This window comes from Cucurbita pepo, chromosome 7 (genome assembly GCF_057944985.1).
Source record: "Cucurbita pepo subsp. pepo isolate OVF chromosome 7, ASM5794498v1, whole genome shotgun sequence".
In the NCBI taxonomy this organism is placed as follows: domain Eukaryota; kingdom Viridiplantae; phylum Streptophyta; class Magnoliopsida; order Cucurbitales; family Cucurbitaceae; genus Cucurbita; species Cucurbita pepo.
The window spans coordinates 1,877,354-1,900,540 of record NC_141804.1 but is presented as its reverse complement, the minus strand read 5'-3'; the positions used below and the strand labels follow the sequence as shown (position 1 = coordinate 1,900,540).

General features: G+C 37.1%; 5 protein-coding genes and 1 long non-coding RNA gene across 7 annotated transcripts; 4 read left to right on the top strand and 2 right to left on the bottom strand.

Annotated features, from left to right (window-relative positions):
- Positions 1-1,212: 1,212 nt before the first annotated feature.
- On the top strand, positions 1,213-3,136 carry LOC147791585 (uncharacterized). The gene is made up of 3 exons (XR_015421660.1): positions 1,213-1,517; positions 1,624-1,749; positions 2,461-3,136. It is a non-coding gene; the product is annotated as an uncharacterized LOC147791585 (long non-coding RNA).
- Positions 3,137-3,167: 31 nt separating this feature from the next.
- On the top strand, positions 3,168-5,793 carry LOC111798528 (hydroxyproline O-arabinosyltransferase 1). The gene is made up of 8 exons (XM_023681744.2): positions 3,168-3,848; positions 4,145-4,212; positions 4,310-4,511; positions 4,598-4,695; positions 4,804-4,873; positions 5,107-5,178; positions 5,276-5,389; positions 5,549-5,793. Exons 1-8 carry the CDS (start codon positions 3,447-3,449, stop codon positions 5,606-5,608), a joined length of 1,086 nt encoding a protein of 361 aa, XP_023537512.1. The 5' UTR covers positions 3,168-3,446; the 3' UTR covers positions 5,609-5,793.
- A 1,558-nt stretch (positions 5,794-7,351) lies between these two features.
- Positions 7,352-9,600, bottom strand: LOC111798529 (small ribosomal subunit protein uS17). The gene is made up of 6 exons (XM_023681745.2): positions 9,449-9,600; positions 9,315-9,355; positions 9,079-9,179; positions 7,861-8,005; positions 7,699-7,788; positions 7,352-7,608 (listed from the first exon to the last, which is right to left on the bottom strand). Exons 1-6 carry the CDS (start codon positions 9,593-9,595, stop codon positions 7,518-7,520), a joined length of 615 nt encoding a protein of 204 aa, XP_023537513.2. The 5' UTR covers positions 9,596-9,600; the 3' UTR covers positions 7,352-7,517.
- A 142-nt stretch (positions 9,601-9,742) lies between these two features.
- Positions 9,743-10,520, top strand: LOC147791584 (uncharacterized). Its single transcript, XM_087125433.1, has one exon. The coding sequence runs from the start codon at positions 9,926-9,928 to the stop codon at positions 10,421-10,423; it is 498 nt and encodes a 165-aa protein (XP_086981559.1). The 5' UTR covers positions 9,743-9,925; the 3' UTR covers positions 10,424-10,520.
- A 104-nt stretch (positions 10,521-10,624) lies between these two features.
- LOC111798948 (uncharacterized) lies at positions 10,625-15,413 on the top strand. The gene is made up of 9 exons (XM_023682302.2): positions 10,625-10,760; positions 10,867-10,926; positions 12,280-12,364; positions 12,448-12,516; positions 12,764-12,876; positions 13,604-13,715; positions 13,794-13,937; positions 14,096-14,270; positions 15,148-15,413. The coding sequence occupies exons 2-9, from the start codon at positions 10,875-10,877 to the stop codon at positions 15,271-15,273; spliced, it is 876 nt and encodes a 291-aa protein (XP_023538070.2). The 5' UTR covers positions 10,625-10,760; positions 10,867-10,874; the 3' UTR covers positions 15,274-15,413.
- Positions 15,414-15,638: 225 nt separating this feature from the next.
- Positions 15,639-21,616, bottom strand: LOC111798946 (hydroxyproline O-galactosyltransferase HPGT3). 2 transcript variants are annotated; one of them, XM_023682301.2, is made up of 12 exons: positions 21,298-21,615; positions 20,780-20,843; positions 20,458-20,507; positions 19,979-20,172; positions 19,123-19,183; positions 18,895-18,967; positions 18,466-18,589; positions 18,291-18,378; positions 17,517-17,567; positions 17,329-17,400; positions 16,806-16,918; positions 15,639-16,023 (listed from the first exon to the last, which is right to left on the bottom strand). In XM_023682301.2, exons 1-12 carry the CDS (start codon positions 21,420-21,422, stop codon positions 16,001-16,003), a joined length of 1,038 nt encoding a protein of 345 aa, XP_023538069.2. In that variant the 5' UTR covers positions 21,423-21,615; the 3' UTR covers positions 15,639-16,000. The 2 variants fall into 2 exon arrangements, 1 of the variants encoding a protein (XP_023538069.2); XR_015421659.1 differs by having other exon boundaries at positions 15,999-16,023; positions 17,477-17,567; positions 21,298-21,616.
- Between the last annotated feature and the right edge of the window lie 1,571 nt (positions 21,617-23,187).

The window sequence follows — 23,187 nt, the reverse complement described above, 5'->3', positions numbered from 1 at the left end:
CCCCTTGGTTTCCACATTGTTTCGAAGTTGTAGTCAATATGGTCAAATAGAGTTTTTTTCAATTTTTTTTCTTTTGGGTGCAAATTGAATTAAATCTCTCGATAGGTCAAACGGATCATTAGATCTATCTCGAGGACGAGTATCTGGTCCTGACAGAAAAGTAGGTACCGAAAAAGTGATGCTATTCTCTAAAAAGAACCTTCCTTCCTCTTCTTGTTCTATTGATCATAAGCATCTAGGAGTGTCACGGTCGAGTAGGGATGATATGAAGCATTGTTGTGTAGACCATGGCTCCAACCAAATGGTTGAGACGCGACTCGAAGGTCTCATCCACTCGCCCGTCATTCCTAGAAGAGCCGTACCAGGCAGAAGATAACTTAATGGTAATTTTGAACTTTGTCGTACCCCTACCCAAGGTTATATGCTTATATGATGTCTCTTTCAAAAATCTCTTTCGAAAATCTCTCTCTGTCCTCACTTTCTAAAACCTTCTCTTAAAACTGAGGCCAGAGGCTCGAGCATACGTCGCTTGGCCGTAGGCGACGCAAGAACGAATTGGCTTAGCTCACATGTCGTTGAAAAGTGAGTGCCGCACAATCGCAAGTCCCGCTGCGTGAACTAAAAAAAATGTAAGTCAATTATTGTTAAATGTACTTTGGTTATTTTGAGTCAACAAATAAAGCTGATAATGATTTGAATCTCTAACCGTGTTAACCGATGTGAATGAAGGAAAATGCAACCATATTTTTTTTTGTTCAAAATTATTCATTAATATAATAATTGTATTCTCACTAATATGTTAATGTGAATCAAATCATGTATAATCGTCACTATTATAATATATATATATAAATAAATAAATAAAAGTAATGTATAAAATATGAATTGGGAAGAACCGATGGAAGTTATCGAACACTATTTGCATGATCACATCATATCTCGCTTCTATTCATCCGAATCCCCAATCCCATCGGCGGTTCAGACGGCGGACTGTAACCATGGCGGCCACCTCCGCCGCCATCTTCTCCGATCCCGTGGTCAAAGTTCAGCGCATAACTCCTCGGATCATACTGAAACCTCACACTGCGTCTCTTGTTAACTATTCCGTTAATGAAGCTTCTCCACTTCGACCTAGCCATAGCTTTTACAATCTCCTCGAACCTCTTCACCTTCTTCATCATCCAACTCTGATTCACTTCCTCGTCGTTCTGCTGCGTTTGCAGCGATACATATCGGCATCGAACACTACTGCTCCGAGACAACCTCGATCCGAATCCGAAGAAACCTCCACAGGACGAATACGAAACTCCGACTTCCAGATCCGATTCCTCCTCGATCCGATTAGATCCTCTCTCCTCCAACCGAAAGGTTTCATCAATGGCGGAAGAAGAAGAAGAAGACGCCATAATCAAAGAAGGAAAACCTCGATGGAATTTAGGTTGTTTCAGCCGCCATGAAAGCAATTATAATCTGTTCCTCTGCCCAATCGGAATCCGAGACGAGAGGCTCCAAAACTTGTAAGTGCTTTATTATTGATTTCCACCATTCCAATATTATGATATCCTAGATAAATTAAAATCTCTTAAAATCTTTGAATCATATCTCAATTAAACGTCCAATCAGATGTTGACACGCACGCACCCGTGAAGAACAGTGCGCGTTCTCTACGAATCGAAACCATTGAGTGGTCCACGGTGTCAGATATTTACGGCCGTTGATCAATTATGCTTCGTACGCCGCAGATGTCAGGTATTATAATTGCTTCCTTTAAATTTAATTTTGCTATAATTAATATTTCATTATTTTTTTCGTATTTCCAATATTTATAATATACCTATAAAACCATAAATTTCCTTTTTTTTTTGTGACTTAATTTTAAATAACAAAAAATTAAATGAGGTTTTCAAAAGTAATTTTTATCATTTGTATAATTTAATAATTCATTATATAATTTACGTAACGAGAAAAATATTATAAAAAAGTTTAATTCGGTATAAAACAGTTTAATTTCGTAATAATGAATAAAACGTTGGAATATTAGAGAGGTGGAAGTAAGCCAAGCGGGCGTACTCTATGCTATGACCAAACACGGAAGAAAGGATTTTGAAAAGTTAAAGGTTAGAATTGTCGATTACAATTTACAACTAAGCTAAGTAAGCACACACTATTTCTATATCCAAACACGCCCAATTCCGAATTAACCAAACAAAATAATAATAATAATAATAATATTTAAATTTTTAGTCCGTTTAATTTTAAAACTCTAAAATTTAAAATATAATATTTAAAAAAAAAACTCTAATGGTACCCGTTTCATTTTGATTAATTTTCTTTAGCTATTCGTCATTATTCTCTTAAAAAATAAACTTTATTTTATTTAAAAAGGAAGAAGACACGGATCTTCATATATATTATATATATTTTTTAATTTAAATATATTTTTTATTGTGATGTCGCAAGTTGGTTAAGAAGGAGAATAAACCACCATTTATAAGGGTCTCCCACTACGAGACAGCCTTGAGGGGAAGCCCAGAAGGAAAAGCCTAAAGAGGACAATATTCGCTAGCGGTGGACCTGGGTCCTTACTAATGGTATCAGAGCCAGGTTCCGGACGATGTGCTAGCCTTCTCGCTGTTCTTCGAAGGGGGGTAGACAATGTGGCGGTGTGTCAGTAACGACGCTGGCCCCAAAGGAGGTGGATTTGGGGGCAGTCCCACATCAATTGGAGGAAGAAAAGAGTGCCAGCAAGGACGCTGGGTCCCGAAGGGGAGTGGATTGTGATGTCCCACATTGGTTGGGGAGGAGAACCAACCACTATAAGGGTGTGTGGAAACATTCCCCTAGGAGACGCGTTTTAAAGCCTTGAGGGGAAGCCCAAAAAAAAAAAAAAAGCATAAAGAGGACAACATCTACTAGCGGTGGACCTAGGTCGTTACATTTATAAACATAATCGTTTAAAATATTGTATTTAAATAAAACATCCAAATATTCAAAATTTTCAATTTTTACTCAAAATTTTTAATTTGATCAAATTAAAGCTAAATTAAAAATATGATTTAATAAGTTAAGTTTATGAATATTTTATTTCACTTTTTATTTATTTATTTATTAAAATTAGTGCGTGAATTAGTTATATATATTGTTTATATAATTTAGAAAAAAAACAGTTTTGAAGTAGAATGGAGCAGAAGATGGTTGCAATGGCTCGAAGATCTGAACTGGGCTGTATGGCTGATTGTTTATTATGTGGAGTTTGTAACAATCCCAGCCGCCGCCCGCTCCAAGATCCAAATCTGCGTCTTATTAATTGTATAATTCCAAGATGAAATTTATCTGTCAGCCAATTTCTGCAGCGACGACTTCTCGGGAACATATAATTCTTCCGTCTCTGCTTTGAAGGGAATTGATATGGGCAAATTCATTTGAGTTGAGATTCGAATCGCGAAATGGGTTGCGGGAATTTGTTCTTCTTGGTTCTTGTAACCTTCTCCGTAGCCCTAATTACCTACAACATCATCATCTCTGCTAATGCCCCTCTTAAGCAAGAGCTTCCTGGTCCATCGAGATTTTCGTCTTCCATTACTGTCGACCCTGTGATTAAGATGCCGGCGGATAGATTGAAGTCGTCTTCCTCCAAGCGACTGTTCCATACGGCTGTCACTTCCTCGGATTCGGTTTACAACACTTGGCAGTGTCGGATCATGTACTATTGGTTCAAGAAGTTTAAGGATGAACCTAATTCTGAGATGGGTGGTTTCACCAGGATCTTGCACTCGGGGAAGCCCGACAAGTATATGGATGAAATTCCCACGTTTGTTGCTCAGCCTCTACCGGCGGGGATGGATCAGGTACTAATTTATATGGTGTTCTGTATGCTTTGACGATCTTAGGGGATGGGTTTTTCTGTGATTCTGTGATATGCTATCTATGATTTTGTTTGTGCACTCCACCTGTTTGATAAAATTCCCCTTAGGAAATCCCAAGCTAGTGTTGAAATTGTTTGATTGTAAACACCTCGGCTAGTGAAATAATGTCAAATGGGCAACAATTCTAATTGAATTCAGAATTTTCTATCTTGGATTTGTTTCCTAGAGCTGAAATTACCATCTATTAGCTGCTCATCTGTGGTTTGAAACTGTAACAGGGCTACATAGTCCTCAATAGACCGTGGGCGTTTGTGCAATGGCTTCAAAGTGCCGACATCAAGGAAGAGTAGGAGGAACTTGATTTTTCTGTTCTAATTGACTGATGGATCAATTATGTTTTACCTTGAGTTTAGCCTGATTTTGTCTAAAATGATGTTTTATAGTTACATACTCATGTCAGAGCCGGATCATATTATTGTCAAACCTATACCAAATTTATCTAAGGATGGGCTTGGGGCTGCATTTCCTTTCTTTTACATTGAACCCAAGAAGTATGAGAAGCAACTACGGAAATTCTTCCCTGAGGACATGGGTCCAATTACGAACATCGATCCGATAGGGAATTCGCCTGTTATTGTTGGAAAGGTATGCACACCATGCTTCTAAGTGATAACATTAGGATTCTTCTCAGCTGTTTACATTCTCTTACTCTTTCGATTAAATTTTGCTAGGATTCTCTCAACAAAATAGCTCCCACTTGGATGAATGTTTCCTTGGCTATGAAGAAGGATCCTGAAACTGATAAGGCTTTTGGTTGGGTTCTTGAAATGTAAGCTTTTCTCCTTGGAGGTTCAATTTATCTTCATCACTTCCATGGTTTTCCTTGACTTCTTTCCTTTTCATTTCCATTCGTCTTCTTCTTACATCGTGATTGCAGGTATGCTTATGCCGTTGCTTCCGCTCTACATGGTGTTGATAACATTCTGTATAAGGACTTCATGATTCAGGTTCTAAGAGAAAAGCCCTTTCTGTTTCTTTTCTGTCAGATTATCTTTTTGTATACAGCATAACATTTGTATCCATGTGATATCTTTTTGCCAAACCATGTGATATCTTACCTAATTCCATATAGGAAACATGTGAATGTAGGAAATGAGGGACATTGGCCTTTCACTCTCCTAGGTGATGGATATCCTGATTTTCTCTGTTAGTTAACTTTTGGGACGTTGTTTCTTTACAGCCACCATGGGATACCGAAGTCGGCAAGAAGTTCATAATCCATTATACTTACGGATGTGACTACACTATGAAGGTAACAAAACAATGTTGATTATGTCATACCAGTCTCTCAAATTGATTTAGATAGCATGGCTTACCTCTGTCTGTCTCGTTATGCCTCTGGAATACAGGGAGAACTGACTTATGGGAAGATTGGAGAATGGAGATTTGACAAAAGGTCCTATGATAGCGTCGTTCCCCCAAGAAACCTTCCCTTGCCACCACCTGGCGTCCCCGAAAGCGTGGTACGTGTCCTAACTTTTGTCCTATACAGCTACCATGGTTAACTTGGTACAGGAAGTGTATTATGATTGAGTAGTTCTTAATGAATTTAAAATTTTTCAAACACAGTCTTAAACTTCTAGTGATGACTGAGAGAACATTTTCCATTAATGCATTTGCAGGTGACACTGGTGAAAATGGTTAATGAAGCCACAGCAAACATTCCTAACTGGGGATCGTAAGTATGTTCTGATAGATGTGCTCGAGAAGTATGTTGACCTGGTACTTAATTCGATTCTTACACAAAATATTATACGTTCTTGGATATGTATCGATTATCTCGTATCTGATTGTAGGCATATGTATCAAATCTGTGTAAACGTTGTTTGGTTTTTGTGCAAAATAAATAGGCTAGCATTGTCTTCAATTGTCTCGTGAAACATCATGAATGTTGAATATTTATTCCAAATCCCATGGCTAAACCCATGAAACAATCAGGGTTGATTGAATCCAAATGTAGTAGAATATGTAAGCAAAAATGAAGAATCATAAGAGAGAGGAAGTGTGCTTCATTCCGTTTAGTTTCAGTCATGGCTCCTATCCATGGCGGGGGAAGCATTCTAGTTTGCTCATGAACCGTTTGAAACAATTGTGGCAGGGTTATGAACTCCAGCCACTTCTTCCATAGCCACAGTACCAGCTCCGCCCCCTTCCAAGCCATGTCCATCGCCCTTTCGCTCACATGCTAATCTTAGGTTGAAGCCCCTCAATGTCATTGGCATTAATGTTGGCAATTTCTTGAAACATAAGATAATATCTTAACAATGCTTCTAGTAGAGATACCCAATGCTTCTAATAGAGAGCATAGTAGTGAGATCTCATATCAATTGGAGAAGAAATCGAGAGCCAGCGAGGTGAATGAAGCATTCTTTATAGAGGTGTGAAAACCTTCTCCTAGCATACGCATTTTAAAAACCTTAGGAAAACCGAAAGGAAAAGCTTAAAGAGAACAACATCGGCTAACGGTGGTTTTGAATTCCTAGTTCATCTCTTATACCTTTTGATCCAAAATTACATTGTTCTTGTTGTTTAAGTTTCACTCTATAGAAAGGCGCTTGTGTTTTGATGGATACATTTTAGTGCAAACGTCATTATCATTATCATTTCTCATTGAAATAATGTATCTAATAAATTTTATTTTAGTTTCTAAAATTTTAAGTTATTCCATTCTCGTCCTTAATTTTTAAAATATCAAAAGTTCACCTTGACTTATTAATATACATGTAACGAGTACCCACTATGTATCAATTTACCTTGGTTTACTCTTACCCCATCATATATATTGCACAAAATTCAAAAATATTTAATTAATCCATTATACTATTTATTTCAAGATATTGAAGAGAACAAAAATAGATATCAAAAGCTCATAAACTAAAACACGTTTAGTGTAAAAAAAAAAAATTAAAATTGTATTGAATGGAAATAATAATCACAAAATCTTAGACATCAAAATGAGATTTAACGAATTAAAGTATAATATCTTTTGCTTGTAGGAAGACTGCTTATACATACTATTACATACCCCCATTTCCCCATTGGCCCCTGGCCTTCAAATAGATTTAAAATCCCTACATTTAGAGTATAAGAACACAATGACTAACCAATGTTTCAAACAAGTTTTCCTAGCATTGATTGGCCCTGGTTAACAAATTAATGATAGAAAAGATTCCCTCTAATGCGACAAGAGACAGTTTCCTTTTCAAGAAATTAAATCGATAATTTATAGGTATTCCAAATTGGCAATAAATAAGAGAACGAGTTCAGAACTACTTTTAACACCTAAGGGGATGGCAAAAAAAAAAAAAAAAAAAAAAAAAAGCATGATTTGAAAGACATCATACAGCCACATTTCAATTTTTCTCTCTTTTGGGGGGGGAATAGCACATCGAAAATATGGTTGGATAAAACAAGAACGAGGGCACTGATGAAAAAAAGCAAAACTTGGGAAATCAAAATTGCAGTAGTTGTATCACAATAATGGAAAACTCAGTTGATAATTAAAGTGAAAAGATCATTTGGCTGAAGAAAGCTCATGCTAACATATCATCCCCTTCACATAAACAAATACTGGACCTGAAAATTCTCGACTTAAATTCCGGTGAAAGCCTTCTTACCAGCTGTGGATGATCCAGCAGGAATCACTTTTAATACATTAAACCTCACTGTCTTCGACAAAGGCCTGCGATGATAGCCGTTCATTAAGAAAATGACTCCAATCAAAGGCATAGAAACAAGCATCAGAGGCGTATGAAGTATAAGTATAATAAACCTGCACTGGCCAATGATGACGTGGTCTCCCTCTTTCACCCTAAAGCAAGGAGCTATGTGTGCTGGAATGTTAGAGTGTCTCTTTTCGTACCTGTAAAAAGAACTCCCTCAGGATTCCCGTAGTTTGATATAACCAAAGTTAATTGGAGTATTAGCTACTCACCTTTGATACTTCTTCACATAGTGAAGATAATTACGTCTAACAATGATGGTTCTCACCATCTTGGCACTGTGGCAGGTACCTGCCAGTATACGCCCCCTAATAGAAACAGTGCCAGTGAATGGACACTTCTTATCAATATATGTTCCTGCAGAAGAAATACTCTTCAGTCTTCAGTAAAACTAAGAATTAGAGGAAAGAACAGAAATCCATATGAAAACTACACAAGTTAGCAATTACTAAAGCACCCTTGCGATATAGTAGCAACAAATATACATTGTATATGATGAATAATCATAGCATTGAATCCAATTCGGACATTCAAATGAAGGAAAGGGAAATCCCCATTGTATCATCTACCTGCTTAAATAACTAACTATGACACCTAAGTAAAGGAGGGATACATGAATGAATCGAGACCATATCTAAATGAGAGTGATCCTAAGGATAGGGTGGCTAAGAAAAGGTGGAAAAAGAATTGAAAGTCACTGTCAACAAAGTGCAGGTTCCTTTGAACTTCATAGTTAAATGTGCTTCGCTTGGAGCAATTCTAGATAGGGTGACCTAAGAATTTTCCTAGGATGCATGTGAGTGAGGACAAGACATGTTGGAAGGATTCATGTTGGTTTGTGGGAATAGTCTTCACTCTTTGAAATGAAAAACAAGGAACAAGGAACAAGTAACATGACCATGTCGTAGGGGATGTATGGGAATGCCGGGGCAATTAGGTGCCGAATCCAGATTCTGAATCCAAGGCATGAGTCGTTACAATAACTAAATGCTAAATGCTAATTCTTGAATTACACAATTGTGTAGATAACATTCGCTAAAGACTGAAGTGCCGACAATACAATATTTGGAGCTAAAAAGAAGTTGAAGGGTAATGATACCGGCCAATAATTACGGAAATCTAATTGTTGTCAAATGAAGTGTCATCAAATAACTCGATGTCTTCGTGCCCCCTATCAGAACTACCATCCAATTCAAAACAAATACCACCCTAACTGCAGATTCATTCAAGCCTCGTGAAATTAAAATAAAAAACATCAATTCAGGCGAAGAGAAACCATCTTATAAGCCACGATTATAAGTCGCCGACACAAATCATAGAAATAGAAAGTAAAAAAAAAAAAAAAAAAAAAAAAAAAAAAACGCAAGAATCCTTCAGCATACAAGAACAAGCGAAGTTAAAACACCGATCTGAAATGAAGAGGTTAAAACCTTCAATAGCCTCTCTTGGAGTTTTAAACCCCAAGCCAATGCTCTTCCAAAACCGGTTTCCTCCTTTTCCTGGCCTCTTTCCTTTCCCCGATTTCTTCGAGCTGAAAACACACGATTCAAAGTAGATACAGTAACATATTAGACAGCAAAAAGAATACAACCTTGCCAGCATCAAGCGAGACATTCAAACAGGCATCACTAAGCGAAACTATACAATAACCAGTCAAATTTCTCACCTAAGAAACACCTTAGGCTGCTTGAGAAAAGCCTTCTCCGTCTGAAATACAAGCAAAACAGAGTTTCAAACATGCAAGTGCCAATCAGACTCGATTGAATGTATGAAACAAGAGATAAAGAACAAAATCCATACCTGTTCCGCCATGATTAGGGTATCGAAGCTACAATAGACGACTAAGCCGCAGAGTCTGATCCAAAAGAAAAACCCTAGAGGCAGCAGAGAGTGAGGAAGATGTTGTGAGACGCTTATGAGGAAAGCCCTAAATAACAAAATTACCATAATACCCTCATCTCTGTAATTTTTATTTATTTACTATAAATTGTAATTAAATTACCGACAGGTAAATGAAAAACTCGTTTCCTAGTAATTTTAAAACACGTGGCACCAATTGAAGTGGTTGTAGAAATCAGAGAAGCTCTTGGTGCATCACGCGCTCTACATCGTCGTAGCCGTTAGATGGGGAATCAAAATCGTATGGCCCACCATATTTGCATAAAAGCCCTCCAACTATCCCATAATTACGATCCGCCCCTCCCCCCTTCCCACTCCGACCTATAAATACCACCGCCGAAACAAATTCAGTTTACCAAAACAAAACCCGAAATCTCCATGAACAACGAAACAAGCGGCCCTGTTCTCCGGCCACTTCCCGCCGGCAGCGGCGGCGGCGGATTTCACTCCACGTTCTTCCCCAACCACCGTCGATCTGCTTCTTCTCGAGTGAACATCTCTTCCTCTCCCATGTCTCACTCGGTTCGATTTTCCCTAGGTCACTGGTCCATCGCCGTCACAAATCGGAACTCGCCGGTTTCTCAGCCGTGTATGTGTTCGCCGACGAACCACCCCGGCTCCTTCCGGTGCAGTCTGCATAAAAATGGCGGCAGTAGCCGACACCATCAGATGTTGTCGGCGTATTCATCGAGGCGTTTGAATATGCGGCGGTCTGCAATGACGAACTCGCTCGTGAGAATCGGTGGCGTTGAAGGAGACTTGGTCAACCGAGCGTTGACTGCTTTGATTCGACCTTCTTCGCACCAACAGCGACGGAGAGCCAATTTTCAGTCGCGCCCCAGCCGGCTCTCGGCCATGTCCGAAAATCATAATTGAATAATAATATTTAAAAGAAAATTCCAAGTTATTTTTTATTTTTTTTTAAATTTAGAAATATTAATAAAATATTTTTAAAATATAAGTAGGGAGTATATTTTCTATTAAAAAATTTAAAATGGAAGATATTACATAAAATAATAAGTACTAAATATTTATTATAATTATAAAAAAAATATTTTAAATAAAGAGATTTGGTATTTGGGCCAGGGCTATATGGGCCTGGGGTAATATGGGCCTGAGGTAATATGGGCCGAATCAACCCAAAGTGGAGCCGGCAGAATCGGGAAAATTTGAAGATTTGGAGAACTCTAGAATGCTTAAAAGCCGATTGGAAGTCAGTTCATCGTCATTCGATCTTCTTTTACTCACTGATGTCACGACTGTGTTTTTGTTTAATTTTCTGACCTTTTTCGTTTTGATTCAATCTGTGATCGTCGTAGTTGCTGTTATGGAGAATGTCAGAAGAGCATCTCATGCTGGTTCGTGGTATTCCCGTAATTGTAAGTCGCCTTCTATTACTCTCTTCTTATATGAAACAAATTCGAATGAGTTATGCACTCCTCTCTCTCTGCTGATCAATCTGAATTTTCTGGTTCTGTGTTACTCTGTTCATCTGGATTAGTGCGAGTTTCTGGAAGGCTGTTGATTATTCAAATTTTGATATACTTGAATGCTAGGAGTTTATTTGTTTGTTTGTTTTGTGGCTGCCCGGCTGCGCAAGGCAGTTTGTGGAAGTTTTTGGATTGAACTTATATGGCAGAGAGATTTTTGTGTGTTTGAGAAGTCGGGTTTTATTGGTGGAACACTGAGGGGGTACTTCAACTCAATTGTTGTGAAGAAAAAGCTGGGAGAAAGATATATTTTGAACTTCGAATTGTGACCTGGTTGTTACTTGGCCTTAGTTTCTACTTTTGCAAAAAAATGATAATCTAACAATGTTTAAACATTACACTTTTGATTTACTTCCATAGTTAGATAACGGGTGTTCTTAAAGTCTGCATGTGAGATCCCATGTCAGTTGGGGTGGAGAACGAAACACCCTTTATAAGGGTGCAGAAACCTCTCTCGGTGTGGAAACCTCTCCCTAGCCGACGCGTTTTAAAAACCTTGAGGGGAACCCGGAAAAGGAAAGCCCAAAGAGGACAATATCTGCTAGCAGTGGGCCTAGGCCGTTACAAATGGTATCAGAGCCAAATACTGGGCAATGTGCAAGTGAGGAGGTTGTTCCCCGAAGGGGTAGACACGAGGCGGTGTGCCAGTAAGGACGCTGGCTTCGAAGGGGGTGGATTTGGTGGGGGTCCCACATCGATTGGAGAAAAGAACGAGTGCTAGCGAGGACGCTGGGCCCTGAGAGGGGGGTGGATTGTGAGATCTCACATTGGTTGGGTTGGGTGTGGAAACCTCTTCCTAGCATGCCGTTGTAAAAACCTTTAGGGGAAGCCCGAAAAGGAAAGCCCAAAGAGGGCAAATATTTGTATCTGACCAAGAATTCATACTTCTTAGGATACCTCTAAGATTTTGAGTCGTACTTGGAGGAAGATTAAACTTTTATTGAACAAATAAGTAGATCAAGACCTTCTCCCATTGTGATCCAAAGTATCCTCATATACTAGAGGTCATGATTTTAATGAGGAACGTTGCTCTGCATAATCTTAAATACACAACACTCGAATGGAATAACGCTCCATTGCTCGAAGACATATCTTTACTTATTTTGCATTAACCTGTATAGATCTTCCATGACACGAGGAGGGTATTCGTGTTTGAGTTTCTTTGTATTGTGCAGTTTTCATAATTTGTTGTGGAAGTCAAATGGATAATAAATTATGATGCCTTGGATTTTCTCTCCTTAGCTAAGAAACTGGCAGAGGAGCTTGATGGATGGCTAAGGGCATCAGGCCTGTCTAAATCCCCTGACGTACGTGGTGTAATTGCTCCGTAAGTTTCCATCAGAATCTGTTTCTAAAAAGACTTATAAAATGTAATAATTTTGATGTATTTGGATTTCTGTCGAACCACAGGCATGCTGGTTATTCGTATTCAGGACGTGCTGCTGCATATGCATTTGCTAACATTGATCCAACAAACATGTCGGTTTATCTCCCTTTTAATCTCTACTTCTTGTCTAATCTAGCAAGTTGTTATACCGTTTCGTGTTCAAGTTTTAGAGCTTGCACGGTGAACTCGTTCCCGAACATTTTATTATGATTGTTCTTAAGAACAAAATTCTTTGAAATCGTGTCAAGATAACCCTGTTTAAGCCGTTTATTTGTTTGTTATATTAGTAAGCGGCTACCAGCTTATTGCTATACTAATATATGATGCTTATATTTGCAGTTCTAGGATCTTTCTTCTTGGTCCATCTCACCATTATTATACTAAAAAATGTGCTCTTTCAACAGCCACTATTTATCAGACCCCTCTGGGTGACCTTCCTATTGATGTGGAAGGTATTCTTACATTTAAAGATTTTATTGTTAGATTACTTTGCATGAACTTGTTGTTAGGAATCACGACTCTCCACAATAGTATGATATTGTCCACTTTGAGTTTAAGCTCTCATGGCTTTGCTTTGGGCTTCCCCAAAAGGCCTCATACCAATAAGGCTTCATACCAATGGAGATAGTATTCCACACTTAATAACCCATGATCTTCCACTGAATTAACCAATGTGGGACTCACTCCCAACAAAGTACACTATATAAACCTCCCCTGAGGCTTATGGAGCTCTTGAATAGCCTCCCCTTAATCGAGGCTCGACTCCTTTCTCTGGAGCCCTCGAACAAAGTACACCCTTTGTTCGACACTTTAGTCACTTTTGACTACACCTTCGAGACTCACAATTCTTTGTTCGATATTTGAGGATTCTATTGACATGGCTAAGTTTAGGGCATGGCTCTGATACCATATTAGGAATCACGACTCTCTACAATGATATGATATTGTCCATTTTGAGCATAAGCTCTCATGGATTTGCTTTGGGCTTCCCCAAAAGGCCTCATATCAATGGAGATAGTATTCCCCACTTGTAAACTCATGATCTTCCACTAAATTAACCAACGTGGGACTCACTCCCAATAATCATCAACACTCGCATCCATTGAAATTTGAAATAGTTGTCTGATTTTTTTTAATTGTTCTTCTAGTAATATCTTCATGTCTTTTTCACTTTGGCAGTCATTGAGGAGCTTAAAGCAACAGGGAAATTTGAACTGATGGATATGCTTGTTGATGAAGCTGAACACAGCATGGAAATGCACTTGCCATATCTTGCGAAAGTATTTGAGGGGTAATTTTAGTTTGACTTAATGATTATTATGTATCATTCTGGAGACCTTCTCTTATAGATAAAGATGCAATCATGCAGGCATTTAGTGAAAGTTGTACCTATTTTAGTTGGTGCTGTTTCTGCACAAAGTGAGGCGATGTACGGACGCCTGCTTGCCAAATATATGGATGATCCAACGAATTTCTTCTCGGTATCCTCGGACTTTTGTCACTGGGGGTCTCGGTATGTTCGGGTTGCTTCTTTTTTGTTTCCATCAATGCATTCTTTGCCATTACGTTGTTACGTGGTGGATAATGTATGAAGTGTTGAATTCTTCAATCTTACATAAATGGCTTTCGAACTTATTCACCGTTTGAATTTCATCTGATGTGCACTCATAGGTTCAGCTACATGCATTACGACAAGAAACATGGGGCAATATACGAATCTATTGAAGCTTTGGATCACATGGGCATGGATGTAATAGAAACAGGAGATCCTGAAGCATTCAGAATGTATCTGCAGGAGTATAACAACATCATTTGTGGTCGTCACTCTATCAGTATATATCTTCATGTAAGTTTCTGAAAACACTCCAAAACGGAAAAAAAAGAAAAGTGTGAGATCCCACATTGGTGGGAGAGGAGAACGAAACATTCTTTATAAGGGTGTGGAAACCTCTCCCTAGTAAACGTGTTTTATCAGAAGGGAAAGCCTAAAGACGATGATATCTGCAAGCAGTGAGCTTGGGCTATTACATATGGTATCAAAGCCAAACACCGGGCAGTGCGCCAACGAGGACGCTAGGCTTCAAGGGGGTGGATTATGAGATCCCACATTGGTTGGAGAGGAGAACGAAACATTCCTTATAAGGGTGTGGAAACCTCTCCCTAGTAAACACCTTTTACATGAAGGGAAAGCCTAAAGACGACGATATCTGCAAGCGGTGAGCTTGGGCTGTTACAAATGGTATCAAAGCCAAACACCGGGCCGTGTGCCAGCGAGGACGCTGGCCCCAAGGGGGGTGGATTATGAGATCCCACGTTGGTTGGAGAGGACGATATCTGCAAGCGGTGAGCTTGGGCTGTTACAAATGGTATCAAAGCCAAACACCGGGCCGTGCCGGGCCGTGTGCCAGCGAGGACGCTGGCCCCAAGGGGGGTGGATTATGAGATCCCACGTTGGTTGGAGAGGACGATATCTGCAAGCGGTGAGCTTGGGCTGTTACAAATGGTATCAAAGCCAAACACCGGGCCGTGTGCCAGCGAGGACGCTGGCCCAAGGGGGGTGGATTATGAGATCCCACGTTGGTTGGAGAGGAGAACCAAATATTCCTTATAAGGGTGTGGAAATCTCTCCAATATATGCGTTTTAAAACCTTGAGGCAAAGGGATATTTTTTTGGTTCCATGGCATCCTCTGCATATGATGATGAATTGCTTCTATTTCACCAGATGTTGAAGCACAGCTCAACAAAAATAAAGATCAAATTCCTTCAATACGAACAATCCAATCGATGCAAGACGATGCGAGACAGCAGTGTCAGCTACGCATCGGCTGCAGCCAAGGTGGATGCTTGAATCTCTGTGAATTAGCCAATAACTTAATTGTCTCCATTCCAATTTCATGCATTTTTTACTTTATCGAACCGCATGTCTTAAATTATATGTCAAGTCTCCTCTGTTAATATCATTCATTCATTCATTCATCAACTTTCATTGTAATCTTCTTTGATTAAAGCATTTTCAAATGGTTTGTTTTAAGTTCCTTTCATTAGAAAAGTTTTCCTTGTTCAATATGTATAACTCCAAATATATATATATGGATACACATATATTATGTTTATATCCATTATATAAACCTGTTCTTTGTACTTAAAACAAACCAAACAATACAGAACCACCACTCAGAAGCTGGGTGAGCACACATATTAACAGTAGCAGCATGCTGAATTTAAACAATTTATTTGGAGCCAATGATATTCTCTTCAGAAAGAAAAAAAAAATCAATGTTTATGAGGAAAGGAGAAAGAAAAAAGAACTGTGAGATTTCAACATATATCCATAAACATGTATCAGACTAATTTTTACTTTCTACTATTAACAAGAGGGTATTACTAGTTTGGTCAACCTGTTACTATCCCAAGAGAAAAAAATCGCTGTGTCTCGACATCCAAACAGGGAAATCCAGTGAGAACGTCGTGATTCCCCTGCATCAGCTGCGGGGTGAACTCAGGCACATAAGACTGTAGCAAAAGAATTGTTTAAGCTCCTCAAAATTTGCTGCATGTCCACAATTCTGGATTGACTAAGCCACGGAACACACCTTGTCTGAAAAAAGAACATGTAAGTGCATATAACGATCGACCAAGATTACCTTCTCGCTGTGATTTTGAAAGCCATAAACAACTGGTGCCTAAGGTTTATAACGCCTTCTAATGTAAGTGTCATGTATCGTTATAAAATGAGTAAATGATATAATTTGGACAAATTCATTCTAATGATGCAAAAACTTGGCCAAATAGAGTACTCAAGGAATGATGCTGTTCAGGGAGTAATCCAACCCCTTTGAGCACCCCCTTGACTCATACTATTCATATTTTCACTAATTGTTGAACAAATCAAAATAAGAAATGGAAAAGAGATGGAGTAAACAAGAGTTTGGAATGAGCAAGATCCAAGTGGAAGAGATTAATGGAAAGAAGAAAACGAATTTTTGAGCATTGCATAAACAAATAACATAAAATGGAGACCTTGAATCAATTTTTAATACTTCATCAGAGTAACCATAACCTTTTCTTTATAGCATGATTTGATTGAAATGAATTGAAAGAGATCAGAATATTAGAGAAAACGCTATAAACATTAGAGACCAATTTGCATATTTAATCCAAAACTAGGTTCTAGAAGTTAATTATCATATATCTGGTTTCTATACTTGAGGTTTCGTTATCCTATTGGATGTGAGCTTGTATGATGAGGAGAAAGATGCACCAAATCATCTTTGATCGCTCTCATCAAATTTCCAAATCAACCCGCTACTTTAAAACAATACTTTTTAAGTAAAAAAAAATGTGGCTAACGCTACAATGATGGAATGGAAGCACATTTACCTTGGCTAACGCTACTGCAGCAAAGTCGACTATCATCTATATGAGTGGCCTGGATACCAATCATCCATGCCCCCACTGATACATCGTCGTGTGCGTAAGTCTTCAAAGATGCACTGCAAATAACACACATTTAATAAGGCTTTCAGAGGCAAGACAATGATAATGACGAAGCCAAGAACTAGATTCTGGAAGTTTAGTTTAGAATAGGATTCAAGAGAAATTTCAGTAACAAGATTCTTCCATATTTATGGGGCTGAAGATGCGATCACACATACAACCACATTCAAATTGATGGAGTTGTTTTGTCTTGAAGGAGTAAGATTATGCTCGTGAGAGTTTATTTCCTGATTTTGACCAGTAAAATCATAGTTATTTCATGTTCTAACTACAAACACTTCTAAGAAAGGCTGCCAACTCAACTGGCTGATGGCAATTCATCAACTGTAATTTACTGGAAAAAGTAACTTCAAACACTTCTATGATTGAGGACATCATTTTCTGGTACTCGAGTAATTGAAATTACCTGTTAATATTAATATACCGAGCCAAATTTTTGGAGAGGATAACAAGCGAACCAGATGCATGCCGGAAGTACCTAAACGATGCAAAAATTGATCACGTTTTACACCAGAGTCCAGGCAGTATTCAATATATTTGAAGAAAGAAATTACAAAATCCTTCACGGCTCCATTCTGAAGCAAGATTACGTACGATTTCTCATCTCCAAACCTCCACCAATCCGGTTCGTACCACTGTTTTCCTCTGAAAATAAAAAATCAAAAAGTATAACATTTCAAAACCTTAAAGATCAACCGATGAGAGCAGAGAACCGTTTCTACATTATCCAGGCACCATCAATTTTAATTAACAAAACCATGTATAACAACAAACCTAGACCATAAGTATCTTTACTATAAAAATGCAAGGCTTTAAGGAGATGAAAACAAGATAATCCTCCAATCAGTTTAAAATGTAGAAGCCTTATCAATTGAAAAAAAATGGTGAACTTAATACTATTCTTTCACAAAATAAAATTCCATGTCAGTCAGAGTATCATAATCTAACATAAAATTTTATAATTACTAAAATTCCTGCAAATGCGATGTTCGGGTATCAATAAAAATGAATATATATGCTGACATTTTTCTTACGAAAAACAGAAAATATGTTGACACTTCTGTTTAGGCTTAAAAGTTAGAATAATAACAATAAAAATAACCAGTTTAACAATAATGTTAAGAATTTCATATTTCGGAAAACAATGCCAAATTTCTTAATAAGATACAAAGAGTGAGTTTCTTGATTTTGATATAAAGAAAAACATTTTCATACAGAGCAATTTTTGTTTCAAATATTATTAGTTAAAAGCAGTTCAAAGAAATAAATAATTTAATTAAGAGAGAAAATATTATGATAGAAGTTGATCAACAGAATTCATACATCTGCATGCATTTTATAATAAGAATGGGATAATAGAATTCATACTCGTCGGCAATCACATCTCCAGACTTCATGCACCCAATGTAGGAGCCATCTTGACCACGACGACGTTCAAGAAGTCCGATTAAACCCTCTATTTGTCCCAAAAAAGTTTCAATTAATCACCAAGCTGTGATAAATAAATTTATTAAAAATAAAAGTCGATGATTAGATGATCAACCAAGATCAAGGTCAATGTTGTCATCAACTTTCACGTAAAAGTCTGCATCCCAATTTTGAACTGCTGCACTGAAAAAGAACTTCGCCTTTTTAGGTAACAAATCATCAGCTTCTTCATGACCTTCCTACAAAATAAAGGGAACGTGTGTTGAGAATTGGCTAGCAATCGGCGGTGTGAAAAATCACATCAAACATACACATGGATTAACAGTTCTATATTCTGTACAATACCAATACATTATGAGATACTCCTCAACAAATCATCTACCGATGATATTGGCTGTTCTAGAACACAATGGTAACAAGTGAACATGCAGCCACAATTATACTATCAGGAGAACCATGAACCAAAAATTTGAGTTGAAAACCTTTGCTAATTCTGAGTGATCGAACAGGTGAAGAACATAAAACTAGGACTTTGATGACTTACAAGTATCAAGAAGTCCTTGGTTGAACTGTTTTCCTTGTCAATATTGCGGTCTAAGCTATCACCTCGGTTTGCACTGCCAATGCCAAATCAATAAAAGTCATGACAGGAAGAGTACACAAAATAGCTATGATGCATAACAACGAGATGAGAAATGCAATGTCATTGGATAAAAGAAATGGAAGTGAATAACATGGATATGAAAATAGAGTTGAAAGTGAAAAGGAAAACCTCCGACCAATAACAAAGCGAATGACCACCCCTTTTTCCTCCAGCTTTTTCAATGCATCACCTATAAATGCCAGAAGAGTAAATATCATATATCATCAATTACACTGTCAAAGACATTCCAGAAAATTAAACCAGTCAATATTTCTTCAAAAAATGAAACATTTTCGAGTACTTCGATAAGATTCAAATATTCTAGCAGAGAAAATATTTCCATATAAATCCTTTATTACATCCTTAAAAAAAATACATTTTCACATCGCAAAGATGATAAGATTCTTGTATTGATTCCAAGCATCTGTCTCACTCTAGTCCACAGAAGCAATTCAAATATAAAATTTCAAGATTTCTTCAATGTGAAACATGGCTCTTTTTTTTACCTACTCCTGTTCAATAAACCAGGTTGGCTTGCAAGGAGATCACATTCTTTCTACCCACCAATTACAAGCCCGTACAACGGAGTAAAACTTTAAGTTCCAAAGAAAACTGTCGATATCAACTAAATCACTGTTCATAAATTCAATAGTTAGACAGACCTTTGATACCATGGGCATGCTAGATCTCATATGGTTAAGAATAATACATGGATCATTTGTAGAGATTGTAAGAACCAGGTTATAATGATTACTATTTATTTGACCTGAATATTCCAATGGACCTATGCTAGCTCAATGGAAAAAAAATATGAATAGCTACTTGGTTGAACCTCAATTATTATAAATTTGGAAAAGGAAAATTGTGAGAACAAAAATTTTGGATCTCTGGAAAAATGAAGTACAATCACAGTCATTTGAAATGAAGCTCGGGAAAGTGTTTAATTTCGACACCCCAATTGAATAATACCTAAACCTTGACTGACCTTTCGGCATCCAAGATCCTCTGAATACATTGCGCTTTAGGCGACTTCCAAATCCTGTATAAACACCAATAACAGCGAGGAGCTTGCGGCTAGGGTCAGAAGATCCACTCTGTCGCAATTGATTCTTCAGGTACCCTTGACTCTTTGCTAATGTTAAATGCATCTCAACCTCTACAATCCTTCTCTCCAAATCTCTTCATAAAATTATGTAAAATTTTAATTTCAATAGTATGCAAAACATTAAGATTGGAATTTATATTAGAAACTATGTAATTAAAAACAAATAATACAACGAATGAAATGGAAACAAAATGTCCAACCCACACAAGATAGACATGGGGGAGATCATAAAATAAAATAAAAATAAAAATAAAAATAAAAATAAAAGAACTTCGTACTTTCAAGATCATAGAACGGAATATTACAAAAGAAATATAGGGTTTCATATAAGAATCAAGCAGGAAAAATTAGGCACGTACTTGCAACCCAGAACTTGCAGCTTATCTTCAACGCTCAAAATCATGGGTCTCTGCATACAATGACACGCATCTTCAGGGGTTAAGGTTACCAAGCTAAACAATAAATCACAAAAACAATAGTTGCAGAGGGAATTATAGCTCGATGAAAGGAGGAAATTACGATTACAAGCAGAACTATGAAGTATCGGATACTAGCAATTGGTTAATACGCGCGCAATATTCATTCAAAATTTCAATTCCATGATACATTGAAGAAAAATCTGACGATGCGAAATGGAAACTGGCAATAATTTCGATTAGAAAGTACTCGTAATTAATATACCTGGGATGCATTCTTCTGTAAAAGGCTAGTAAGTAGTTTCCTATTTTCTGCATCCTGCCATAGCCTGAAGAAACCGAAGCCGTAGTAAGCGGAATCAACGAATTTATAAGAGAAACACAGGTGAAATGCAATAGATTAGCTTAGCGCAATACTAACAGTCAATTTCTATATCTCATTTTTTTTTAGTCCGGGGGGGATGCATTTCCTGATGATGATAAGCTAATGAAAAATTTTGAACAGAAAAAGAGTCGAAAAATTAAGAAGAAAACTGCTACTAATGCAGGAAGTCGAGAGCCAATGCGAAGATAAAACTGCATGATCGATCATCAGGTCAACTTCGATTCGAACGCAAAAAGCAATCGGATGCAATAAGAAGATCCAATTCCACCCATACAACACCGAGAATAAAATTGCACTATCACAGTGGCTCGATCGCCCAGATTCAGATTCTTCCTTCCAATACTATCACAGGCGCAAGATGAAATTTAACAGGAAAAGAAAAATGGAAACAAGCATACCTTCCGGCAACATAAAGCCAAGCAAGACAAGAGAAGAATGCCATAAATATGGAAGGCTTGAAGGTCTGAGAAGGCTTGGATCGGCCACGCCTCTGGGGCTTCGCCGTCATCGGCAAACTCTCCATCTCGTCAACCTTCAGGAGCAAAAGCGAGATGGAGACAGAGAGAATTGAATCGACAACGCAGAAATGTTGGTGGCGTTCGGAATCAATGAACCGATACAGAGACAAATCGGCATAAAAGTAAACAGAAACAATGCAGGAATTATAATCAACAATGAACACTGCCTGCCAAAAGGAAGAAGGGGACAGAGTTGAGATCCCGTCTAGGCAGTAGAGCCAGTTCAAAACTTTCGAACAACCACACAAATGGGCTGGGCCCGGCCCACCCGCCACTCCACAGCCCACAAGTCGCCTAAACCTACCTCTCTTAATGATCTTAATTAACATTAACCAAACAATTAATCTTCCCACTTGGATGAGTCCACGTATTAATTTACTAAAATAATTTGAACTAATTAAATTTTCATTTATTAATAAATATATTAAGAATAATATATTTTAAATTTTAGATTTTTGTAATTTATTTATCCATCAACTTTAATAATTATCGTTAATTAATAAAATTAAATAAACTTTTAAGAGTAAATAATTAGTATAATAATTAAATTACAAAAATTACATACAAATTTATTACAATAGAATATATTAATTTCAGTATTAATATTTATAAATTTAATTTGAATCAATTAATTACATGCTAAAATTATGATATATTGATAATGAATAAATTAATGATAATTATTTTCGATAAATAATTAATTTTAATTATTGAAAACACGAACGTTTTACTGACATAAGTTAACAAATTCTAATTAAATAATTAATTATACTTAAAATATTGTTAGCTAACTAATTAATAATAAATCAATTTTTATTTGTAAAATTGAATTAAATAATAAATCATTTAATTAAGTATAGTCAAATAAAATTGATTAAAAGTTAATTAGTTTATTTTTATTGTTTTATTTAATTTAATTTAATTTAATTTAATTTAATTTTTTATTTTTTATTTTTTATTTTTTATTTTTATTAATAAATGTATTATGAATAATATATTTTAAATTTTATAGCATTCAGCAGTTAAAGATAATATATCTAATAATAATTATGGATTTGAATATTTAATCTGAAAAAAATCTATTTGAATAGTATTTGTTCACGTGAAGAGGTAATATGGACCCACTCACGGAGGGTCCACGTGTACATGTGGTAACAGCTGGCTGTGATTTTATGTCGAATTGGGGTGGGAAGATACCGCCAGGGATGTGCCTCTATTTATGCTCACCACAAATAGTTATTTTTTATAATTACTTTTTTGCCCCGTTATTTTTTATAATTACTTCTTTGCCCCGATATATGTAGCTTCGTACCCGATATTTGCATTATTAATCAAATGAGTATCAAATTCATTAAAATCTCTATCTACCGACACTGTCTAGGGCCACGAACATGTGAGGGTTGAGTATCCATGTTTAAGTGTTATGGGGGCCTGATTTGGTTAGCCATTATTGAATTGACAACCCCCAATCTTTGTCGATATATATATAAAAATAAGACAAACTAAGCTCGATATGTCACGATTGGTTGGTTGTAATGCACCACTTGCATCCCTTTCAATTCATTTAACGTACCCACTACTCCAAAAACACGGTATGTAAAATCACTGTCTCCACAAAACACGTCTCCCGTAAAAAAAAAAAAATTCTTCTTATGGTTACTGTAGGAATGGAGAAACTGCAAAATAGTATGATATTGTCCACTTGATTATCCAGACTCCCTCCCAACAATCATCTACTCGAACAAAGTACACCATAGAATCTCCCTTGAG

Bases quoted from the DNA above. Each gene is read 5' to 3' on its own strand.
- LOC111798948 (XM_023682302.2), top strand. From the start codon at position 10,875: ATGGAGAATGTCAGAAGAGCATCTCATGCTGGTTCGTGGTATTCCCGT. The intron at 13,716-13,793 runs GTAATTTTAGTT...GCAATCATGCAG, and splicing joins CTTGCGAAAGTATTTGAGGG to GCATTTAGTGAAAGTTGTAC. The intron at 14,271-15,147 runs GTAAGTTTCTGA...CTATTTCACCAG, and splicing joins CTATCAGTATATATCTTCAT to ATGTTGAAGCACAGCTCAAC.
- LOC111798529 (XM_023681745.2), bottom strand. From the start codon at position 9,595: ATGGTAATTTTGTTATTTAGGGCTTTCCTCATAAGCGTCTCACAACAT. The intron at 9,356-9,448 runs GTATGGATTTTG...CTTGTATTTCAG, and splicing joins CCCTAATCATGGCGGAACAG to ACGGAGAAGGCTTTTCTCAA. The intron at 7,609-7,698 runs GTTTATTATACT...CTATCATCGCAG, and splicing joins GTCATCATTGGCCAGTGCAG to GCCTTTGTCGAAGACAGTGA.
- LOC111798946 (XM_023682301.2), bottom strand. From the start codon at position 21,422: ATGGAGAGTTTGCCGATGACGGCGAAGCCCCAGAGGCGTGGCCGATCC. The intron at 20,844-21,297 runs GTATGCTTGTTT...CGGTTTCTTCAG, and splicing joins TGGCTTTATGTTGCCGGAAG to GCTATGGCAGGATGCAGAAA. The intron at 19,184-19,978 runs GTCAGTCAAGGT...TGGCATTTATAG, and splicing joins AGGATCTTGGATGCCGAAAG to GTGATGCATTGAAAAAGCTG.
- LOC111798528 (XM_023681744.2), top strand. From the start codon at position 3,447: ATGGGTTGCGGGAATTTGTTCTTCTTGGTTCTTGTAACCTTCTCCGTA. The intron at 4,874-5,106 runs GTTCTAAGAGAA...GTTTCTTTACAG, and splicing joins ATAAGGACTTCATGATTCAG to CCACCATGGGATACCGAAGT. The intron at 5,390-5,548 runs GTACGTGTCCTA...ATGCATTTGCAG, and splicing joins CTGGCGTCCCCGAAAGCGTG to GTGACACTGGTGAAAATGGT.
- LOC147791584 (XM_087125433.1), top strand. From the start codon at position 9,926: ATGAACAACGAAACAAGCGGCCCTGTTCTCCGGCCACTTCCCGCCGGC.